The 18,836-nt window shown below is 48.0% G+C and overlaps 1 protein-coding gene across 4 annotated transcripts in view; it reads left to right on the forward strand.

The window, feature by feature from the left end:
* The first annotated feature begins 1,920 nt into the window (after nucleotides 1-1,920).
* LOC103183497 (tropomyosin alpha-1 chain) overlaps nucleotides 1,921-18,836 on the forward strand; it is a 35,520-nt gene continuing 18,604 nt past the window's right edge. For 2 of the 4 annotated variants that reach the window (XM_007901017.2, XM_007901016.2), the window contains exon 1: nucleotides 12,170-12,316. In XM_007901017.2, coding sequence (XP_007899208.1) covers nucleotides 12,185-12,316 — 132 coding nt within the window. In that variant the 5' untranslated portion in view covers nucleotides 12,170-12,184. Of the gene's footprint in view, nucleotides 2,308-7,193; nucleotides 7,320-12,169; nucleotides 12,317-18,836 lie in introns of those variants that run through there. The other 2 variants (XM_007901015.2, XM_007901013.2) reach the window with 2 other exon arrangements.

Below are 18,836 nucleotides of genomic sequence, written 5' to 3' on the forward strand. Positions count from 1 at the left end.
CCCTTTTAAAAAATATTATGCCCACAAAATACACTGTCAATTCAGTTTATTGTATATTCTGTGAAGCGCTTTGAAACGTCAGCCTGAAGTGATAAAGCGCTGTATCAAAGGCAAGGATTATTATTATGTCATTATAACATGCCCGAGAGCTGCGTCTTTATCTGGTTCAAGGCTGAGTTACTGCATTGGGCCCCACGAAGCTCGGAGCGAGTTTCTGACAGTCTTATCCAAAGTCCAGCTGCATCCCACTTACAATTCCTGCCGGTCGCTCACGCAGGAAATCGTCAAGAACCACCGACCGCAAGGGTCCGAAAAAAGCGAAAAGGAACGTTGCATTTCAATAGAATTCACGCGCATTGCTGTACGATAATTAGAGAGAAGGAGGTCTGATGAGTAAATGAATCGGGCGCGACCCACTCTGGACGGTGCACAAGAACCTCAAGGAATTCTCGAACGCTACAGCACAGAAATGGTCCGTTCGGCCCATGGGGTCTGCACTGGTGACTTTCTATAAGCTCAAGGAGGTTGAGTTCGAGGGAATGTCGGTCAGCCTGGCCTGTGAGCTCATGTATGGGACTTCAACGAACCCGCCAGCTTCTGGGTCACAGGAGAGGCAGGGACCTGAGCCATGGGGGGGGTGCAGAGAAAGAAACAAATCAAAGGAGAGTCACAAGCAAACGACCATCTCCCTCATTCTGGACATTAAACGTCGGGCGTCAGAGTTTCTATGAAGAAGTAGTTGGGTAGTGACAATGCTCACTCCTCGATGGAAGCAATGCTGTCAATGTGAATTAGATAACCCAATAATTCCTGGTCTTGAGCTAAACCAGCCTTGTGACAGGCTCTCTCTCTAGGGCTAGATTCGTTGATGTCACCCACCACAGAGAGAGCGGGTAATGGCTGCTTGGAGATAGTCAGAAGAGGAGGAAACGTGCGGTCTGTGACTGAGAATTATCACAAAACGCAAAATTTGCAGTCACTTGATGAGTTTTGTGCTGAATTTCTCTCCAAGTTCAAGCGTTTCGAGAACGCTGCCCTTCTTACTTGAAAGGTGCTAGAAAATTGCGAGTTGCTGTTGTAATTCCGATCAGTTTTCTTTTAAAAAAGCGCGAGTTTTTCCTAAAAGAAACCTAGCATCCATCACGTCTTTCTACCTCGGATTCTTGCGTTTTAGGTCGACTTTTACAACCGCTATCGAGTCCCAGCCAGGCTCAGTTGGTGGCAACTGGGGCCGAAGCTTGTTACTTCAAACCCAATGTCGGGGATTTGAACTCACGTAGTCTCAGCTGACGCTCACTCCAACGCAGTGCTATGGGGAGCGCTGAATTATCAGAGGTGCCATCCGTCGATTGAGATGCTAAACCGAGGTCCCGTCTGTGCCGGTTTCAGACGTGACGTTAAAGATCCCACTGCACTATTCGAAAAGAGGAGGGAGTGTTTATCTCTCTCCCGGTGTGTTGGCCAACAATCCCCTGAGGTGAAGTCAGTCACTCACTTCACTTCATGACTGTTGGTAGGACATTGCTGTGTGCCAAATTGGCCTGCAAAATACGCAGTCAACCTACGCTTTACAGGCGGCCCACTGACCTGAAAGGGACGCTGTATTAAACGCGAGGATTAAAACTCGTTGATTATTACCATCACCAAGATTCTGTGTTTGGAGCCGTTTGTTTTAAAGCACTCGGGGGAAGGGGCGAGTTGCTGAGCACAGCTGTGCAGATGTCAACACTTTCTTCCCTCTCCGAACCTGTCGATAGTGGTTGGGGGGGGGGGGGTGGGGGGGGGGGTGGATGGCGCTGGGGGTTTAAAAACGGCAACATGATCTTTTTCTTTGGAAATAAACCTCAGCCCCAAATACGGGCATTGGCCAGGTCCAGTTGATTACAACACCTCATTCCAAAGACGAGTCCACAAATCAGACGACCTAAGGCCGTCAGGGGGAAAACGGGAAGCTCTCCAAAAAAGCAATTCCTTTTCTTTAAGGAATTTAAAGCTGTGTGGGCTGAGCCGCAGTGGCTTAGTGTGTCTCACACTCTCTCCCTCTGAGCCACGCTCTCTCCCTCGCTCCTTCGTTCCTTTGCTTCACTGTCTTCTTCACCTTCCACCTTCCTCTATCTCTCTCTCTCTCTCTCTCTCTCTTTCTCTCTCTTCCTTTGTGAGTGCTTCGGGCTCCTCTCCTCTACCGCCGCAACCATGGAAGCCATCAAGAAGAAGATGCAGATGCTGAAGCTGGACAAGGAGAACGCCATCGACAGGGCGGAGCAGGCGGAGGCTGATAAGAAGGCGGCGGAGAACAAGGCCAAAATGGTCAGTGAAATGGTCAAATGGGGGGAATTCTGTGGAATCATAGAATATTACAGCACAGAAGGAGGCCATTCGGCCCATCCTGCCTGTGTTGGCTCTTTGGAAGAGCTGCCCAATCAGTCCCACTCCCCCGCTCTCTCTCCCCCACATCGTTGCAAATTTAAGGAAGGAATAAATACCCGAACAAATAGCAAAAAACAATGACAACTTGCATTTATAGAGCGCCCCTCACTCATGGCAGCGTCCCAGAGAGCTCGACAAGCGGGAGAACACAAAGTCGAGCCGGGTGGGAGGTGGGTGGGGGGGTGGGTGGATGACCGTAAGCATGATCGAAGAAAGAGTCAAGTAGATTTATAACCTTGCACATGCAGGTCATTGATACCCAGTTATTTATTTAGGTCCTTTTTGCCTCGTGCTTTGGCTTATCTGCCTCCATCCCTGAAGCTATTTTGAAGGAACTTGGTATTTCTCTCCCAATTGTCCAGGGCTAAATTACCCCCCTCCTCATCCAAGTTCACCCCAGTATTTAACGGGTTGCTCGTCTCTTTGTTGCTTGTGTTTGGGAGTGAGGGGTTTGATCGGTGTAGGGTAACTGGCGGGTTTGTCTCCATGTCAACTCATTGCCTGGCCTCGCACATGAGGGATTGGCAAGTGATTTCTTCAGGGGATTTGGTCGAAGGGCAGAAAAGGGTTTACTTTAACAAAGGTGTGAAACGGGGAATTAAGAGAAGGAACCAATAATATCCAGGGACAGAGGAAATTGCCAGATCTCTGGGAGGTGTGTCTGGAGTCAGGTTGAGCGAGGAGGTAGAGTAACCCTACTGGTATTGATGACGTTAGTGATGAAATAGGGAGAGAGAGAAAGAGAGAGAGAGAGAGAGAAAAAGGAAGGAAGGAGAAAGTAAAGTAAAGTAAAGAGAAAGGTTTTCAATGGAGATAGAGAAAGGTGGTGAAGGGGGTGGGGGGGGGGGGAGTTTGAAAAGAAAGCAAAATGGGAGAGCAGCAAAGAGGAAGCCTTCTGACACGGGGCTGACATTTAAACGCTCCGGGACCCTACCCTGTCTGTATCAATGCATGTTGTTAATGCGAGCGTATAAAGAGATGTTACGCTTAAATCCGCATTGATAGCTAGCAAGGGTTTGACCAGATCGAGGGTGAAGAATTCCCTCATACGAGAAGAGGGAGGTGGAGACGTAGAGACGGGTTCCTGACACGCCGCGCTTTAGAGCATGGAAACCAGACCAAGAGTTCCACACGTGTATGGAAGTTTCCCCGTGGAGTGTGCCCTCTTCTCCCCCCGTCCTCTTCCTCAAGGGACTGTTCATCTAATCTCAGAAAATATCAGAGGAGAGCCAAGGTTTGGGGACCCCAGAATGTGTAGGGGGGTGGTGGGGGTGGGGGGGTGGGGAAGGGGGGGGTGTTGCTGGGGTTTAACCAGCTAAGATCACAGCACTTGTCATTGAGAGCACTGTCTGGTAAGCTTTCCCACTGCTTGTCCAAGCTAGTTCCCCCACACCCATTTGGGCTTTGACTTGCAAGGCTAACACAAGCCAATCAGACAGAATTTTGGAGGGGTAGACCAGTCCGTTTCAGTGATTATTTTGCCCCTCTAAGTCCTGTTGATGAGGCAGTCTGGCTGGTCTGTCATCAGCAGTGCCCTGCGATACTGCCCGACTCAGGAATAAGACAGCCAACACTGCCACAGAGGTTTTGCTAGGGACGTCACCTTGGAGCCAGCTCAGCTGCAAGGAAAATTCCACTTATCTTTATCCTCAAGGAGTGTAGTCACCAGTTGACCGTTAAGATATCTAGCAGCAGAACAGCAGACACCAGCCTCTTGGTGAGAAGCACAGCTCAGGGTGAGGTGGGTGAGAGCAGTGTCCCAAAGCGATCCCAACTACTGCTCAGAAATGGGAATAAAAAAGCTGGAATTCAGTTCATAGAATCATAGAATCCCATAGCACAGAAGGAGCCCATTCGGTCCATTGTGCCTGTGACGGCTCTTTGAAAGAGGTCAGTCCCACTCCCCCGCTCTTTTCCCCGTAGCCATGCAGATTTTTCCCTTTCAAGTATATATATTTTCCCTTTCAAGTTTCGGCTGCAAAACGTACATTCAATTCATTCCACGGTGTGTATTCTGTGAAGCGCTCTGAGGCGTCTCGAAGATGTGATAAGGAGCTATATCAATTGCAAGGATTATTATTATTCTCATCATTATTATTACTATTATATCCAATACGCCTTTGAGAGTTATTATTGAATCTGCTTCCGCCGGCCTTTCAGGCTGTGCATTCCAGATGGTAACGAATAGCGATCATAAATCAATGGGGTTTTATCAACAATACGGCATTCCACTCAGTATCTGTAAAGATAAGGGACAAGACAATGTCCATGGCGAGGGAGGGGGGCAGGGAGAGGAGAGATAGGGAGAGACGTAATTTGCTCAAACAAATACTAAAGAGCAAACAGCTAAGATTCATTCACCAGTAGGAATCTATCGCTGAGCTTCACTCAATAATTTGGAGAGAGAGATTAGGTAAGGCGCAATGTAGCCCACTGGAACCCACTCCCTTTTAAGGAGTTGTTGTTTCAAGGGGAAGAGGGTTTGGCCTTTTCCATCTGATTTACCCTTTATTATTGTATAGAACTCTATGCTGAAGAAATGAAACCATCATTGCAAGTGGTTAACTCATCAGGAATATTCCTCAAAACAAGAGTGTGTTACAATATCATGGCCTGATCCGGTTTAATCTAAGGTTTTATGCTGCTAGTTACCAGGGCTGGATTACGAAGTCAGATCTACGTGCGTTATCATTCTGACATTCCAGTGTGTTTGGACTGAAAATTCTTACAGCAAGACAAGACAGAGAGTAGCAGTGATCTGCAGTCATGATAACTATCTGGAGCCTTATCTCTGACCAGATTAAGCCTTCTCTGAATTACAGATATTCAGTGGAGGCAATTAATATGAGGTGGAGTGACATTAAATTCCTTTGTGTGATAAGGAGACTTGAGTTTAGATCTGGATGAGGCAGGAAGGGGAGATGGACTCACGTTAGGAAGACAGAAAGGCGAATGGGCAGATCAGATTGAATGATATCACACAGAGAGCAGTGAATATGCGGGAAGGTGACCTGATGAAGGCTGTGCCTCCAACACCCCTCGCTCCCTGGTTAGGCATCAAGTTCTGTTAAGTGTTCTGAGACGCTACTCCATTGTGAAAGGGGCCCTACATCAATACAAGTTGCTGTTGTTATTTCACCAGAGGGATGATTATATACACAAGTTTAAAAGAGGCTGAGCAAATCAACTTCTTTGTCTCATCACAGAAGTGACAGACTTTTTTATCAAGTTGTCTCCACTTCAGAATGATTGTTTAAGTAGGTTCTAAGTGTCTATTTTGGTTAATGGTTTTTTTTGGCCAGCCGGGTGTCTGACACATGCGGAAACCCATCACCGTTGCTTAAGAGCCTCCAAAGCAAGCTGAGAATTCCATGCATCCCACCGACACATGGAAATCCCAGAGATAGATCGCTGGAACGGAATGCGCAGTCTCTCTCCCTGGAGGGACGCATCCTGCTTACCGAATTCCGGAAGGTATTAGGCGCAGGTCGGCAAGAGCCAAGGCTTGGGGGACCCCAGTGTGTGCGTTGGGTTAGTTGTTTAATCAGCTAAAGCCGCACAGTTTGCCATTGTCGCAGCGGCTGCCACTTGAGATGTGTTAGTCATGAATATAGATTTCAGTTCCCCTGGAGGGTTAATTCACTTCCCTCACTGGGGCTGACCAGAGAATCTTCTTCCCATCTGGTTGTGCAGACTGTGGATGAGTTTCAAAGCTTCGGTGCACGAGAGCAGCTGAGCGAAGGGAGTGAGCACAGTCTCCGTAATAAACATTATGAACTACTTGTGAATTGCTGGGCAGGAAAGGGGTTAATCTGCCAGTTTGTGTTTGAGAGTCTGCGAGCTCTGTGAGGACAGAAAGGCTTCAGCGGCGTCAGGTTACACGGTAAATCTCTGCCGACCACACACGCCGCAGTCACACACGCTGCCGGCCACTCTCACACTGTTTCACAGTCAGGAAACGGTGAGGATTCTCCACATTCCCAACCCCAACTTCACCAGCAAAACCTGCAATGTACAGGGAATCGCGTTACATTCCACAGTGAATAACAGGGAGTGGGGCTATCCCACTGTACAGTGTATAATACAGTGTCCCACTGTACAGTGTATAATAGTGTCCCACTGTACAGTGTATAATACAGTGTCCCACTGTACAGTGTATAATAGTGTCCCACTGTACAGTGTATAATAGTGTCCCACTGTACAGTGTATAATAGTGTCCCACTGTACAGTGTATAATACAGTGTCCCACTGTACAGTGTATAATACAGTGTCCCACTGTACAGTGTATAATAGTGTCCCACTGTACAGTGTCTAATAGTGTCCCACTGTACAGTGTATAATAGTGTCCCACTGTACAGTGTATAATACAGTGTCCCACTGTACAGTGTATAATAGTGTCCCACTGTACAGTGTATAATACAGTGTCCCACTGTACAGTGTATAACAACCACAACAAACAACAACTTGCATTTATATAGCGCCCTTCACGTGGGGCAGAATCTATGAGCAGTTAAGCAATGTATAGACATTGTACAGAGAGAAACTCTGTACTTAACACACAGTGTTTAACAGTAGTGTTCATCTGTACAGTTACTGTACGTGACAGTGTAATGGAGGAAGCTGCTCCTATCCGAAGTACTGTCATGTTCAATATTGTGTTGGGCAATGTGGACAAGGGGTTCCCTATAAAGCCAGATGGGATGGGTGTTGGTTTGGGTGAGTCTGGGCCTGGGTGTTTCTGACTCTCCCCATGTCTGACTCTCCAGGTGGAAGAGGAGTTGCTTACTCAGGGAAAGAAGCTGAAGAACACTGAGGATGAACTGGATAAATTCTCCGAGGCCCTGAAAGAGGCCCAAGAAAAACTGGAAATGGCGGAGAAGAAAGCTTCGGACGTGAGTATTTCAAACGCTTTGATCCTTCTCTGTCCGGGTCGGCTGATAGAGTGACCATCTACACTTGCCCGTCTACCCATATGGGCACACATATATATGTGTGTGCACGCAGACACAATATCATGTACACACACACACACACACACTGGCACATGCACACGCATACACATGCAAACAATCCTACGCATACGTAGAGGCATGTATGCGTACAGACACACACGTGTGTGTGCGTCGTTGTGCACACACGCACTGGCACGCGTATGCAGAAAGCACCCCCAAACACAGCAAGAGTTAGCATTGGGTACGAGATGATCTGAAGCTCGGGCTATTCCCCTTTGGTCTGCATTCAGGCCCTGACTGTACAATGACAGTGGAGTGCAGTTGGTGCCTCAGACACTGACATCCCAGGCGGCTTTGTTATTAATGTCTTGCCTCAACATCGTGGGGTTAACATTTCTCTCTCTCTCTCTCGCTCGCTGTACAACACCAATGGCCTTTGGACTGAAGGACAGTGGGGCCAGGGCCTTGAGCAGGAAATGTGCGAGGTTCACTGCTGGCTAACAGCACATCGCCTACGTGTAGCTTAAATCTCTCTCACACAGGCTGTAACGTTACTGGGCTACACACTTGTGCAACTCCTCTACTAGTGGAACAGTGTAAGAACATCATCACAGACTCAGACAGTGCGGTTTGCCTCGCACACTGGGTTACTGCGAGGCCCAGTTCTATGCGACGCAAAAATGTAAGTTCTTTCTTTCCGACGTGGGGACAAGAGGTGCCGTTGGGTGGCGCATCTGGGCAGCACATCTGTCCACCTCTGGCAGCCGTCACACCCAAAGCGGGCGGCTCTTGCTGCTGACCTGGAGCTCAAACAAACAGGGACGTTATGCTGAAGAAATCTGTTTTTAGCCATCCCCAAAAAGTCTCACAGTCCGAGATCCGAAACGTCTAACAGTCCGAGCCTTGAGATCGTTGTCTTAACAAAGTTAACGTCCCGTTCAAACTTCGGAAAACTTTGGAAAGTCTTCATTCGGAAACTGAACCGCGGAAAACGGGCTTCCAAATTAGGATTGTGTTACAGAGTTTTGCGATTCCTCAGCATGACAGCAGAACAGTGCTACACTCTGACAGAGCGACCATCTACCCTTACCTATAACTACCCCTGCCTGTGTGTGTGTGTGCGTGCACACACGTGTCTGTGCGCGTACATGTCTCCGTGTATGAACATGAACGTTTGTGTACGCGTAGATTTGTGTGTGCACGTGTGGGTGTGTGTGTGTGTGTGCACACGTATGTATATCTTAAGGCTTGTACGGGTCGATAGTAGCGAACGAGTCGATCGTGCTTCAGGACAGGTCATTGTCTTGCTATTGCAGTGCGTGTCAGTGCTAGTCCTGCAGTAGATGGACTCAAGTTGTGAATGATTTTGTCTTGAAACATTGAATAAAATGGTTGCATTTTGCGGCCAATTCAAGAAGAAATGAGAGGGACAATCACACCCATAGTGTAGTCAGTCTGTTGAGGGGTGGGGGGTGTGGGTGGGGGTAGAGAGAGAGAGAGAGGGGGGGTGGGGGGGGGGTACAGCAGGTTAGGAAGGAGATAGGATAAAGTGAAAATAATAGTTTTTAATAACAATAACCCTTGCATTTGATAAAGAGCTTTTCACGTCAGGAGGACACCTCAAATCGCTTCGCAGGATTTACTGCGAAGCGTAGTGACTGTGTATTTCTGTCGGCCAATTTCAGAACAAGAGGGGGTGGATTATTCAGCTTGGTGGGGGGGTGGTGGCCTGTCTCCCTTAGGCCAGGTTACAGGTGTGAGTGACGTCACCTCATTGAGTCGGGCTGAGTCACATAGGAAGTGTCTGATTAGTGACTCACAGCCCTGACAAATGCATTCAGTGATAGTGTCTGAGTACACAACCCGGCTCAGCTTCACCTGCCAACGCTCGCTCACACGTGGACAATCGTACATACTCCTGTTGAGATGGACTCTAAAGTAGGGAATTTCTCCCGGGATCCCGGCCAACAATCCTCCCGATCAAAACATAAATGGTCATTCACTTCTTGGCTGTTTGTGGGAGGTTGCTGTGCACAGTCACTAAATAAAAGTCACAGCAGAACTCTGTTACGTGCTCCTGACGTGAAAGCCGCTGTATCAAGTGGAAGGAGTATTATTATAATCCGTGCATTTGATCTCCTCATTAAGTTGTTACAGCTCCTTGTCCTTTCTCCCCCATATCCATGCCATGACCCAGTCCGCCTTCCCCCCCACCACCTCCGCAACATTGCCCGACTCCGCCAGTGCCTCACCCCTCAGGCCGCCGAAATGCTCATACAAGCATTCATCACCTCGAGGCTCGACTATGGAAATCCCATCCATGTCGGCAACTCTTCCCTCCACAAGGCTGTAGGTCATCCAGAACTCTGCGGCTCGTGTCCTCTCCCGCACCAGGCTCCGTGACTCCCATCACCCCCAACCTCGCGCAACTCCACTGGCTCCCCATCACTAACAGGAGAGAATTCTCGTCCTCACTTTCAAGGCACTCCACGACCTTGCCCCCTCCAAAAAAAAAAAATTGGTTGCTTCAACTCACAACCGTTTGTGGGACGCTGCTGTGCGCAATTGGCTGCCGCGTTTCGCCCACAAATGTACAGTCAATTCACTTTACAGTATATTCTGTGGAGCGCTTTGAGGCGTCTCGAAGACGTAAAAAGCACTACATCAAATGCAAGGATTATTATTATTATTACATCTCTGACCTGCTGAGCCCCTATCAACCTATCCGCTCCCTCCGCTCAGCAGGCTCCAGCCTTCTCCAGGTCTCCTGCCCAATCCGCCCTACCATCGGCGGCTGGATTTTCGGCCTCTCTGCCCTCACCCTCTGGAACTCCCTCCCAACAATCCCTTCGCCTCGCTCTCTCCCTTGCCTCCTTCAAGGCACGACTCAAGAGCTTCCCTTTCGACCGTGCCTTCAGCCGCCCTCCTATCTTCCTGCCCTCCCTCACCCCAACCCTGCCCACCCCCCAGCCCCACGCTCGGGTCCTAATCGCCGATTGTTCAGCGCCTTGAGATGTTCCCCCCGACGTGAAAGGCGCTTTACAAATGTAATTTTGTTGTTGTTGTTGTTGAGACGTCTTTAAGTGCTTCACAGAATATATGGTGAATTGATTCTATTTTGTGGGTGAAACTTGGCAGCTAATTGTGCGCAGCAGTGTCCCACAAACAGTCGTGGATTGAGTGACCAAATTATTATTTCTTATTTTTTGGAGCAATTATTACCCCCCGGAAAAGCGATCTGCCAATTGACTAACATCCAGGTTCCTACTTACTGCTAGTTGAACAGAGGCGTGTGTTACATTACACTTGCCTAAAGTTTCACCCTGCATGGGAATTGAACCCGGGTCCTCTCGCTTCCAAGGCGAGTGCTCTGACTAATATGCTACTGGAGTATCTGAATATCATCTCTGACTTCCGTAACCAATGTAGTTAAAAACTCCACTTGCTTTTTGAGCAGTAGATAATGGCGCTGTGGGGTGTTTCCTATTGGAATGGTATCATTCCATCTCTTTGCCAAGTGAGGATGATGCCATTCGATTCGGAAGCACAGTGCTTGGCAAGCTTTCCCGCTGCTTGTCCAGCTCGGACCACCCTATCTGTTAGGGCTTTTGGCTAACAGTAGCTGAGTGGGACGCTTCCCTGCCTCCTGCGACTGCTCTTCCCTTCCAAGTTCTGCTGTTGAGCCAGGCTGAGCTGTGCTACCACCATCAGTGGCCTGGAATACCGCGGACCCGTCTGGCTCAGGAACCGGACTACCAAGACCGCCGCAGAGGGCTGTCACCCTGGAGCCATACCAAAAAAAAAAGAAGCACAAAACGGTACCCAACGCCGAGGGCAGACACGAAGACGACGCTTGCAGCGCCCCGTAATTACATTCCTAAGATCAGGCACAGCGCCAGATCCGTGCAGAAGCGCATCACCAGCGACGAGAGCATTGTCACGAGCCTTTCAAGAAACGAACGCCCCCCCCCCCCAAAAAAATTCCTGCAATTTGTCCATTTCCGCCTTAAAACACACAGGCGCTGGAAGCGGCCTCTGAACCGTTTCCATTTCATTCCCAAATAAGTCCAAAAAAAAAATTGCTGGTGAGTTTTACACCCAAACCCACCCTTTTTTTTTAGAACGAAGTGACATCAGTCTGTCTGTGCCCTCCCACTCAGGAAAAGATTTACGTAATGCCATTCAGAAACCCACCTCCCATTGGGTGCTTTTCATAAGCTTTTCTTCCTTTTTCCACCCCCCACCCCCTCCCCCCCCCCCCCCCCACACACACACACACCCCACCCCACTTCCCCAGTAAAAATCCTGACTTTGTGTGGTTGTGTGTGAATGAGTGAGTGAGTGAGTGAGAGATACAAAGTTTCCTCTCTTTCAGATGTTCAATTGATGAGACATCTCAGCAGATCCACACACACAGAGAGAGAGAGAGAGAGAGAGAGTGAGTGAGAGTGAGTGAGTGAGTGAGGAAGGGAACTAGTTAAAGAAGTCCTAACAGCACACAGCAAAGGCATTCTTTTTCCCCCCCTACCCACCCCCCACACACAACCCTCTCCACTTAACTTTGCAACCAACTTGCATTTGGTGAGTGTGAGTGTGAGTGAGTTGAGAGTGAGTGAGTGAGAGAGAGAGAGAGAGAAAGTGTAGTGTGTGTGTCCTGTGCTTTTATTTCTTCCACTCTCAATTTTTTTTAAAAAAAATTGTTTTATCATTGCATTCATTTTTTTTATATATAGCCACATCACACACACGTACATATATATTATATATATATAAAAAAAAAAAATTAATTTAAAACCCCCTGAGCCATGGCAGGAGCCACATCTCTGGAGTCTGTGAAGAGGAAGATCCAAACCCTGCAACAGCAAGCGGATGGGGCAGAGGACAGAGCCGAGATGTTGCAGCGAGAGCTGGACACAGAGCGACAGCTGCGTGAGAAAGTCAGTGAGAAAAGTGTTGTTTTTTTGTTTTGCCAAAAAAAAAAGTTTCAAAAAAAGTTTGAAAGTTTTTCAGCGAAAAAAAAGTTGCTTCTTAAAGGGGAAGGCGCGCCCTCCCTTCACCTCTCGTCGCTGACTGACGTCTGTCCTCCGACATTTATTTCCCTGCGCTCTTCCCATTTACTTTATGTATTGTTTTTTTTTTTAATTTTTTTTTCGGGGGAAAAAAAAAGGGACTTCAGATCCTGTTTTTTTCTCTCTCTCTCTCTGTGTCTCTCTCTACAAAGAAAGGCGTTGGCAAAACCCACTTCCCTCTTTTAGCAAATGGGAGGAGGGGGAGAGGGGGGGAGAGGGGGTCCCAATGTCTTGATCTTTGGGTTAGTTTTTGTTTTTTCTTTAGGGTTAAGAATTTAAAACAGTAAAAGTGTTTTCCACGTGTTTTACACCCGCGCTGCGAAGCTGCAAAAAGTACGACGTGAGACGGTTTTATATTTGCAAAGGCAGGAAGTTGGGGCGTTAGATAACTGCTTCTTAATGATGACTTGTTCTGTTACGTGGACTTGTGTGTGTGTCTGTCTGTCTGTCTGGGTGTGTGTCTGGGGGTGTGTGTCTGTGTGTGTCTGGGTGTGTGTCTGTGTGTGTCTGGGTGTGTGTGTGTGTGTCTGGGGGTGTGTGTCTGGGTGTGTCTGGGGGGGTGTGTGTCTGGGGGTGTGTGTCTGTGTGTGTCTGTGTGTGTGTGTGTCTGGGGATATGTGTGTGTGTGTGTGTGTGTCTGTGTATGTCTGTGTGTGTCTGGGGGTGTGTGTATGTCTGTGTGTGTGTGTGTCTGGGGGTGTGTATATGTCTGTGTGTGTGTGTCTGGGTGTGTGTATGTCTGTGTGTGTGTCTGGGTGTGTGTGTATGTCTGTGTGTGTCTGTGTGTGTGTATGTCTGTGTGTGTGTCTGGGTATGTGTGTATGTCTGTGTGTGTGTGTCTGGGGGCATGTGTGTGTGTATGTCTGTGTGTGTGTGTATGTCTGTGTGTGTTTGTGTACTATACTTGGAAATATTTCAAATGTTTTTAAGTACGAAATTCCTCTCTGGCCCCCAAATTGGGAGGGAGAAGCTTAAAACCCCCTACGAGTGGGGGTTCTTGTGAGTGATCAAATCCCTGGGCAGTTAGTTGTTGGTTAGTTAGTTGGTTAGTGAGAGAGTCTGTTGTCTGCCAAAAGCCTTGCACACTCGGGGCTGTATTTTGGGGGCATTTGACACAGGAATGTGCCCTTCTCAGCCATGGTTCTGCTCTGTGTGTCTTTTAAGTTAGAACCTGTAGTTTTGCAATAAGTTTTGGGCTGCAATGTTGTGGTGGAAGGTGTAATACACAGTGTAATGTAGATGCCCTGATATCAGATATGTGCTGCTTACTTGTGAGGACTGCAAACTCTTCCCCCACCCCTCCCCACCCCCCCCATCTTTAAAGACTTAACAGGGAGTTAGTTAGACTGGCATCCTGGGGTTAGAAATGGCTCCCTACAGATGTGGAGGCTTTGCAGTGGTGGAGCTCTGTGTACAGATGCGGAGGCTTTGCAGTGGTGGAGCTCTGTGCACAGATGTGGAGGCTTTGCAGTGGTGGAGCTCTGTGTACAGATGTGGAGGCTCTGCAGTGGTGGAGCTCTGTGTCTGGGGTGGGGGAGGGAGAGCGAGAGAGAGAGAGAGAGAGAGAGAGAGAGAGAACTGCCCCTCCCTGCTCAGCTCAGCCTATTTTCTTGACAGCTGGATTCGGCATTGCTGGAAATTGCTCTGGAGGACTCGGGTCCTTTTTACGCCCAGTGCGGAAAGCTTGGAAGCATTAAAGAGAAGGAGAGGGGGAGAGTATTCGGGAGGGACAATATCAAATGTAGTTCTTTGTGCCTTTCCAGTCTCGGTTCATGCTTGTTCTTATTCTGCAACATGAGGAGCCAATCGCTCTGTAATCTCGTCATCTTTCTCCTTCTGTCCTCCTTTCAAAATCCTTGTAATAATGATAATCCTTGCATTTGATACAGCACCTTATCACCTCCTTGAGACTTCTCCAGGCGCTCCACATGATATACTGTAAAGTGAATTGACTGTATTGTGTGGGCAAAACGTGGCAACCAATTGCGCACAGGAGTAACCCCCAGTTGTGGATTGAGTAATCAAATTACTTTTCTTTTGAAGGGATTATTACCCCCTGAAAGCAATCCAGCCAATCGATCAAACAGCGGGTTCCTGTTTACTGCTAGGTAAATAGACGTGTGGAGTAAGGTTTCTCCTCACCCAGGATATTGTTATTGTTATAACAGGGTGGAAATGTCTCATCGGTTCCATTGGAGATCAATGATGTTTCCTTAAAAGTAAACCAAAGAAGTGATAGCATTGGGTGCTAATGAGATGAGTGGTGCTATCTCTGCCTGGCACCATTCTCTCATTAAAGGGATGTAATAACTATTAGAGAAAGATGTTTCTCTCGGCTAAATGATCCCCCAGATGGAAAAAAATCATTCACTTCACAACTGTTTGTATTTTCGCTGCTACATTGGCCTACAAAATGCATAATAATTCATGTGAAATGCCTTGAGATGCAATATCAGATGTAAGTATTATTATTATTACTTTATTCTGATATTTATTCCTCTCTGAATGGGCTGGATGAGAAACTAGTTGGGGTTGAGGTGTTGAGAAGACACGTGCTGCGTTAGAACCTGGTTGTGTTGAGGTGTGAATGAAGCAGAGCTGAATGGTGTCCTGGGTTGAGATGCCATGTCTTGCTGTGTTGGCAAGCAGACTTTGAGGAGGAGGAGGAGGAAGAGAGAGAAGAGGAAGATGACTTTCTCCGAGAAGCGAGTAAAGCAGAATGAGACTATTGCCGTACCAGCCTCCTTCTGGCTCTGGTGGAAGGATTTGGTCCTATTGATCATTAGCCTTCAGTTGGACATTTGTGCCAACCTAACCAGTACCCCCCCCCCTCCTCCCCCACCCCATTCAGAGTCTGTGACCTGACATTTCTCACGCTTTTAGCCCTTAAGGCCGTTTTGCCGACAAAGCACACAATCCCTTCACTTTACCTATATCCTGTGAAAGCGCTTTGAGACGTCTTCCCGACGTGAAAGGCTCTATACTAAACGTAAGGATTATTATTATTATTATTATTTGTCCTTAAAATTTTAAGGTTGCCCCAAATTAGGAAAACTCTTAAAACCCGGTCTTAACTTGGCGGCCAGTTTGCTGCAGTTGAAAAGAATCTGGCTTCCCCTCCCGCTTCACGCCCTCGCCCTGCCCCCTCCCAAGCTCGGGGCTCAGTCAGCCTTGTGAAATGCTTTGAGACGTCCTCCCGACTCAAAAAGACGCCATAAATCGCAAACTCTACTTGTTCCAAATTAACTGAACTGAATTTAAGAATTTTCCAGATTTTCTTTTGAATGTCAAGAATTTGGTATCTTAAGGCTCGGGCCGCGGTGAATTTCAGGCCACAAAGCAGCACTCTTGGCTGATGGTTTCTTGGCTGTGCTGAAAACCTCGCTCAGTGCGATTCAGCTTGGTTTATAAAAGGCATCTTTATCCCAGCGTGGCACGTTGCACACAGGGGACAGGATGCCCTGTTTTCCAGCCTGTGAATGGTTGCTGCAGGGTTTGACAAGATCAGCCTCGGGTGTGTGTGTGTGTGTGTGTGTGTGTGTGTGAGACCGTCTTGAGTCCCCCTCCCTCACACAGCGTGTATCTGACCTCGGCTAAGACCCTCGCCGTGTTAATGTGCTCGAGATTGGTCACCGTGTACGTGATACCATATGCATGTGAAAGGAGTGCCATGGGACCTTTAACGTCTGCCCGAATGGGGATACGAGCGACTGATCACCCATAAAATACACACAGTCACACCACTTTCCAGTACATCCCGTGAAGTGCTTCGAGACGTCTCGACCGACGTGATTAGGTGCGGTATTATTATAATTATTATGTACCTGGAGCACCACCCAATTCTTGTGAACACATTCGGGAATCACTAACTAGCAGAATTTAAGCAGCACAAACTCCCGGTGAACTCCCAGGCTGAATTCCAGGGCATTAAGCCTGGAGCAATAGATTCTTGATAGCATTCAGTAATTAGGTTGGAGTCGTTAACCTTAGTCCCTCAGTGTAAAGCAGATCCCTCAATTATTAAAGAGCCCCCTCCCACCCCCAGATACAGCAACGGGTCGATTCCAGTAACTGGGATCGAGGTACAATGCACAAGGTTCGCTCACACCACGCCAGCACCGTTAAGACAGGGAAAACAACCAACTTGTCCAACTTCCCGCAGCTTGAGAAACGTCAGAGTGAGGGAATGTGACTGATCGTCACTGGCTGAGATTGCGGGTCACGCCATAGCCAAGCAGACACCAGCAATGATAGATCAGTCCCCAGTGCACAGCCCAGAATCGGTTTCTCAGTGTCTGTGTGTACTCGCATGCACAAAAGAAAGTTTTTTTTCACAAATATTTTTCAGTGGATCTGCAGAGAAAATCTGCATGGCTGCCCTGCCAAAAATGCACAGTCACTACACTTTACAGTCTGTCCTGTGAAGTGCTTTGAGATGTCGTCCCGACGTGAAAGACGCTTGAATAATAATCCCTCAAGAATAAAAACAAATAATAAATTGGTCACTTCAGTCCATGACTGTTTGTGGGACGCTGCTGTGCGCAATTGGCTGCCGCGTTTTTGCCCACAAATATACAGTCGATTCACTTTAGAGTCTATTCTGTGAAGGGCTTTGAGATCAAATGCAAGGATTATTATTATTTTAAATGTAAGGATTATCTTCATCGAGCAGCAATAACCACAACAACGTGTGATTATTATCCAGCGCCCTTCACTGGGTAGGGACTCAGAACTCCAGTGCTGTGCTCTGAGTTCACTCACTAGAGGAAGGTCAGCAATGCGTAGGTTCGTGGCTGGGGTCTGGGGCAGATACAGTTGACCATTGCCTAGCATGACAACGACAACTTGCCTTCATATAGCACCCTTCAATGTAGGGTAACGTTCTCGGGAGTGCTTTACAAGAATGGGGTCGGGTCCTTAAGTGAGGGGAGGTGTTCAAGGAGATTGGTTTTAAGGCAGGAACGCAAGGCAGATAAAGTGGGGAGCAAACAAATGCGTAGAGGGAAAGCGTTCCAGTGATCAAGGGCATAGAAAGTGTAGGCTTGACCACCGAGAGGGTGGGGGAGGTACAGGAAACGGGAGTAGACTGAGCAGAGGAGTAGAATAGGAGAGATGAGGAGGTGTGGATGGGTTTGTGGTTGAGGATCTTGAAATTGATCTGTTGGTAGATGGGGGAGTGATCAGCTCTGCGTCTGCTCAGCGAGTTGGAAGGAAGCTTAGGCCACCAGCTGTGATGAATCTTTGCTGCTTCTGCCTTTAGCTCCCATGTTGCTTCCCATTCTGTAGCTGACTCTGCTTTGTTCCTCAGCTATTTGGAAACCTGCCCACAGGGAGGTCTCTGGCTTATACAACAACAACAATAACAAAGTTACATTTGTATGGCGCCTTTCACGTTGGGAGGATGTCCCAAGACCCTGAACAGTCGGGGATCAGGACCCGATCGTGGGTTGTGGGGCAGGGTTGGGGTGAGGGAGGGCAGAGAGGTAGGAGGGCGGCTGAAGGCACGGTCGAATAGGAGGGTCCTGAGTTGTGCCTTGAAGGAGGCAAGAGAGCGAGCAAGACGAAGGGATCGTGGGATGGAGTTCCAGAGGTAGAAAGGCTGCAGCATTGGCACATTAATAGTACACACTAAGTTCAAAACGAGATGGCATAAATATAAGAGTGACAATTGGACAGTAGATCTAAGAGGGAATTTTAGGGGGAACTTCTTCACACGGAGGCTGGTGAGAAATATGGCACTCATTGTCAGAAGCTGTGGTTGAAGCAAAGTAGCGTTGATGTCTTTAAGAGAGAACGTGATGTATTGATGAGGCAGAAGGGAATAGGAGGGTACAGGAGGGGTGAAGGGGCTCGTGTGGAGTACAAACGTGGACTAAGAGAAAGTTGCCTGGGGTCAGGAAGTCTTGAGGGCGAGGGAAGTGATCTGGGTTATATTGATGCTTTGAACAAAGGTTAATTCTTCAAGTCTTTCTTGAAATGGAAATTTTAGGGAATTTCAGTCTCTCTTGAAAGGGGATTCGCCACTCTTTTCAGCGAGCGAATAGTAAACGTATGGAACAGACTCCCTGAGGAGGGAGACGATGAAAGCAAAAAGTGTTGATTCTTTTGAAAGCAAATGAGACAGATTATTTTAGGAAATAATATCTTGGGATACAGTGTATAGTTTGGGACATGACTTGTCCCTGTGACTGCCAGGATGGTGGAAGGCGAACTGGATGGACCTTTTTTCTGTGTTCTTTTGTTTAGCAATTCCTATGTTCTTACGGAATCAACGCAGCCTCGGGCTTACTGTCCGAATGCAGTAGCTGCTCAGTCGGTGCCAGCTGGCGTGTGGAGTCCTGTAGCGTAGTGGTTAGAGCAGTCGCCTCGCAAGCGAGAGGACCCGGGT

This window comes from Callorhinchus milii, unplaced genomic scaffold (assembly GCF_018977255.1).
Source record: "Callorhinchus milii isolate IMCB2004 unplaced genomic scaffold, IMCB_Cmil_1.0 Scaffold21, whole genome shotgun sequence".
NCBI lineage: Eukaryota > Metazoa > Chordata > Chondrichthyes > Chimaeriformes > Callorhinchidae > Callorhinchus > Callorhinchus milii.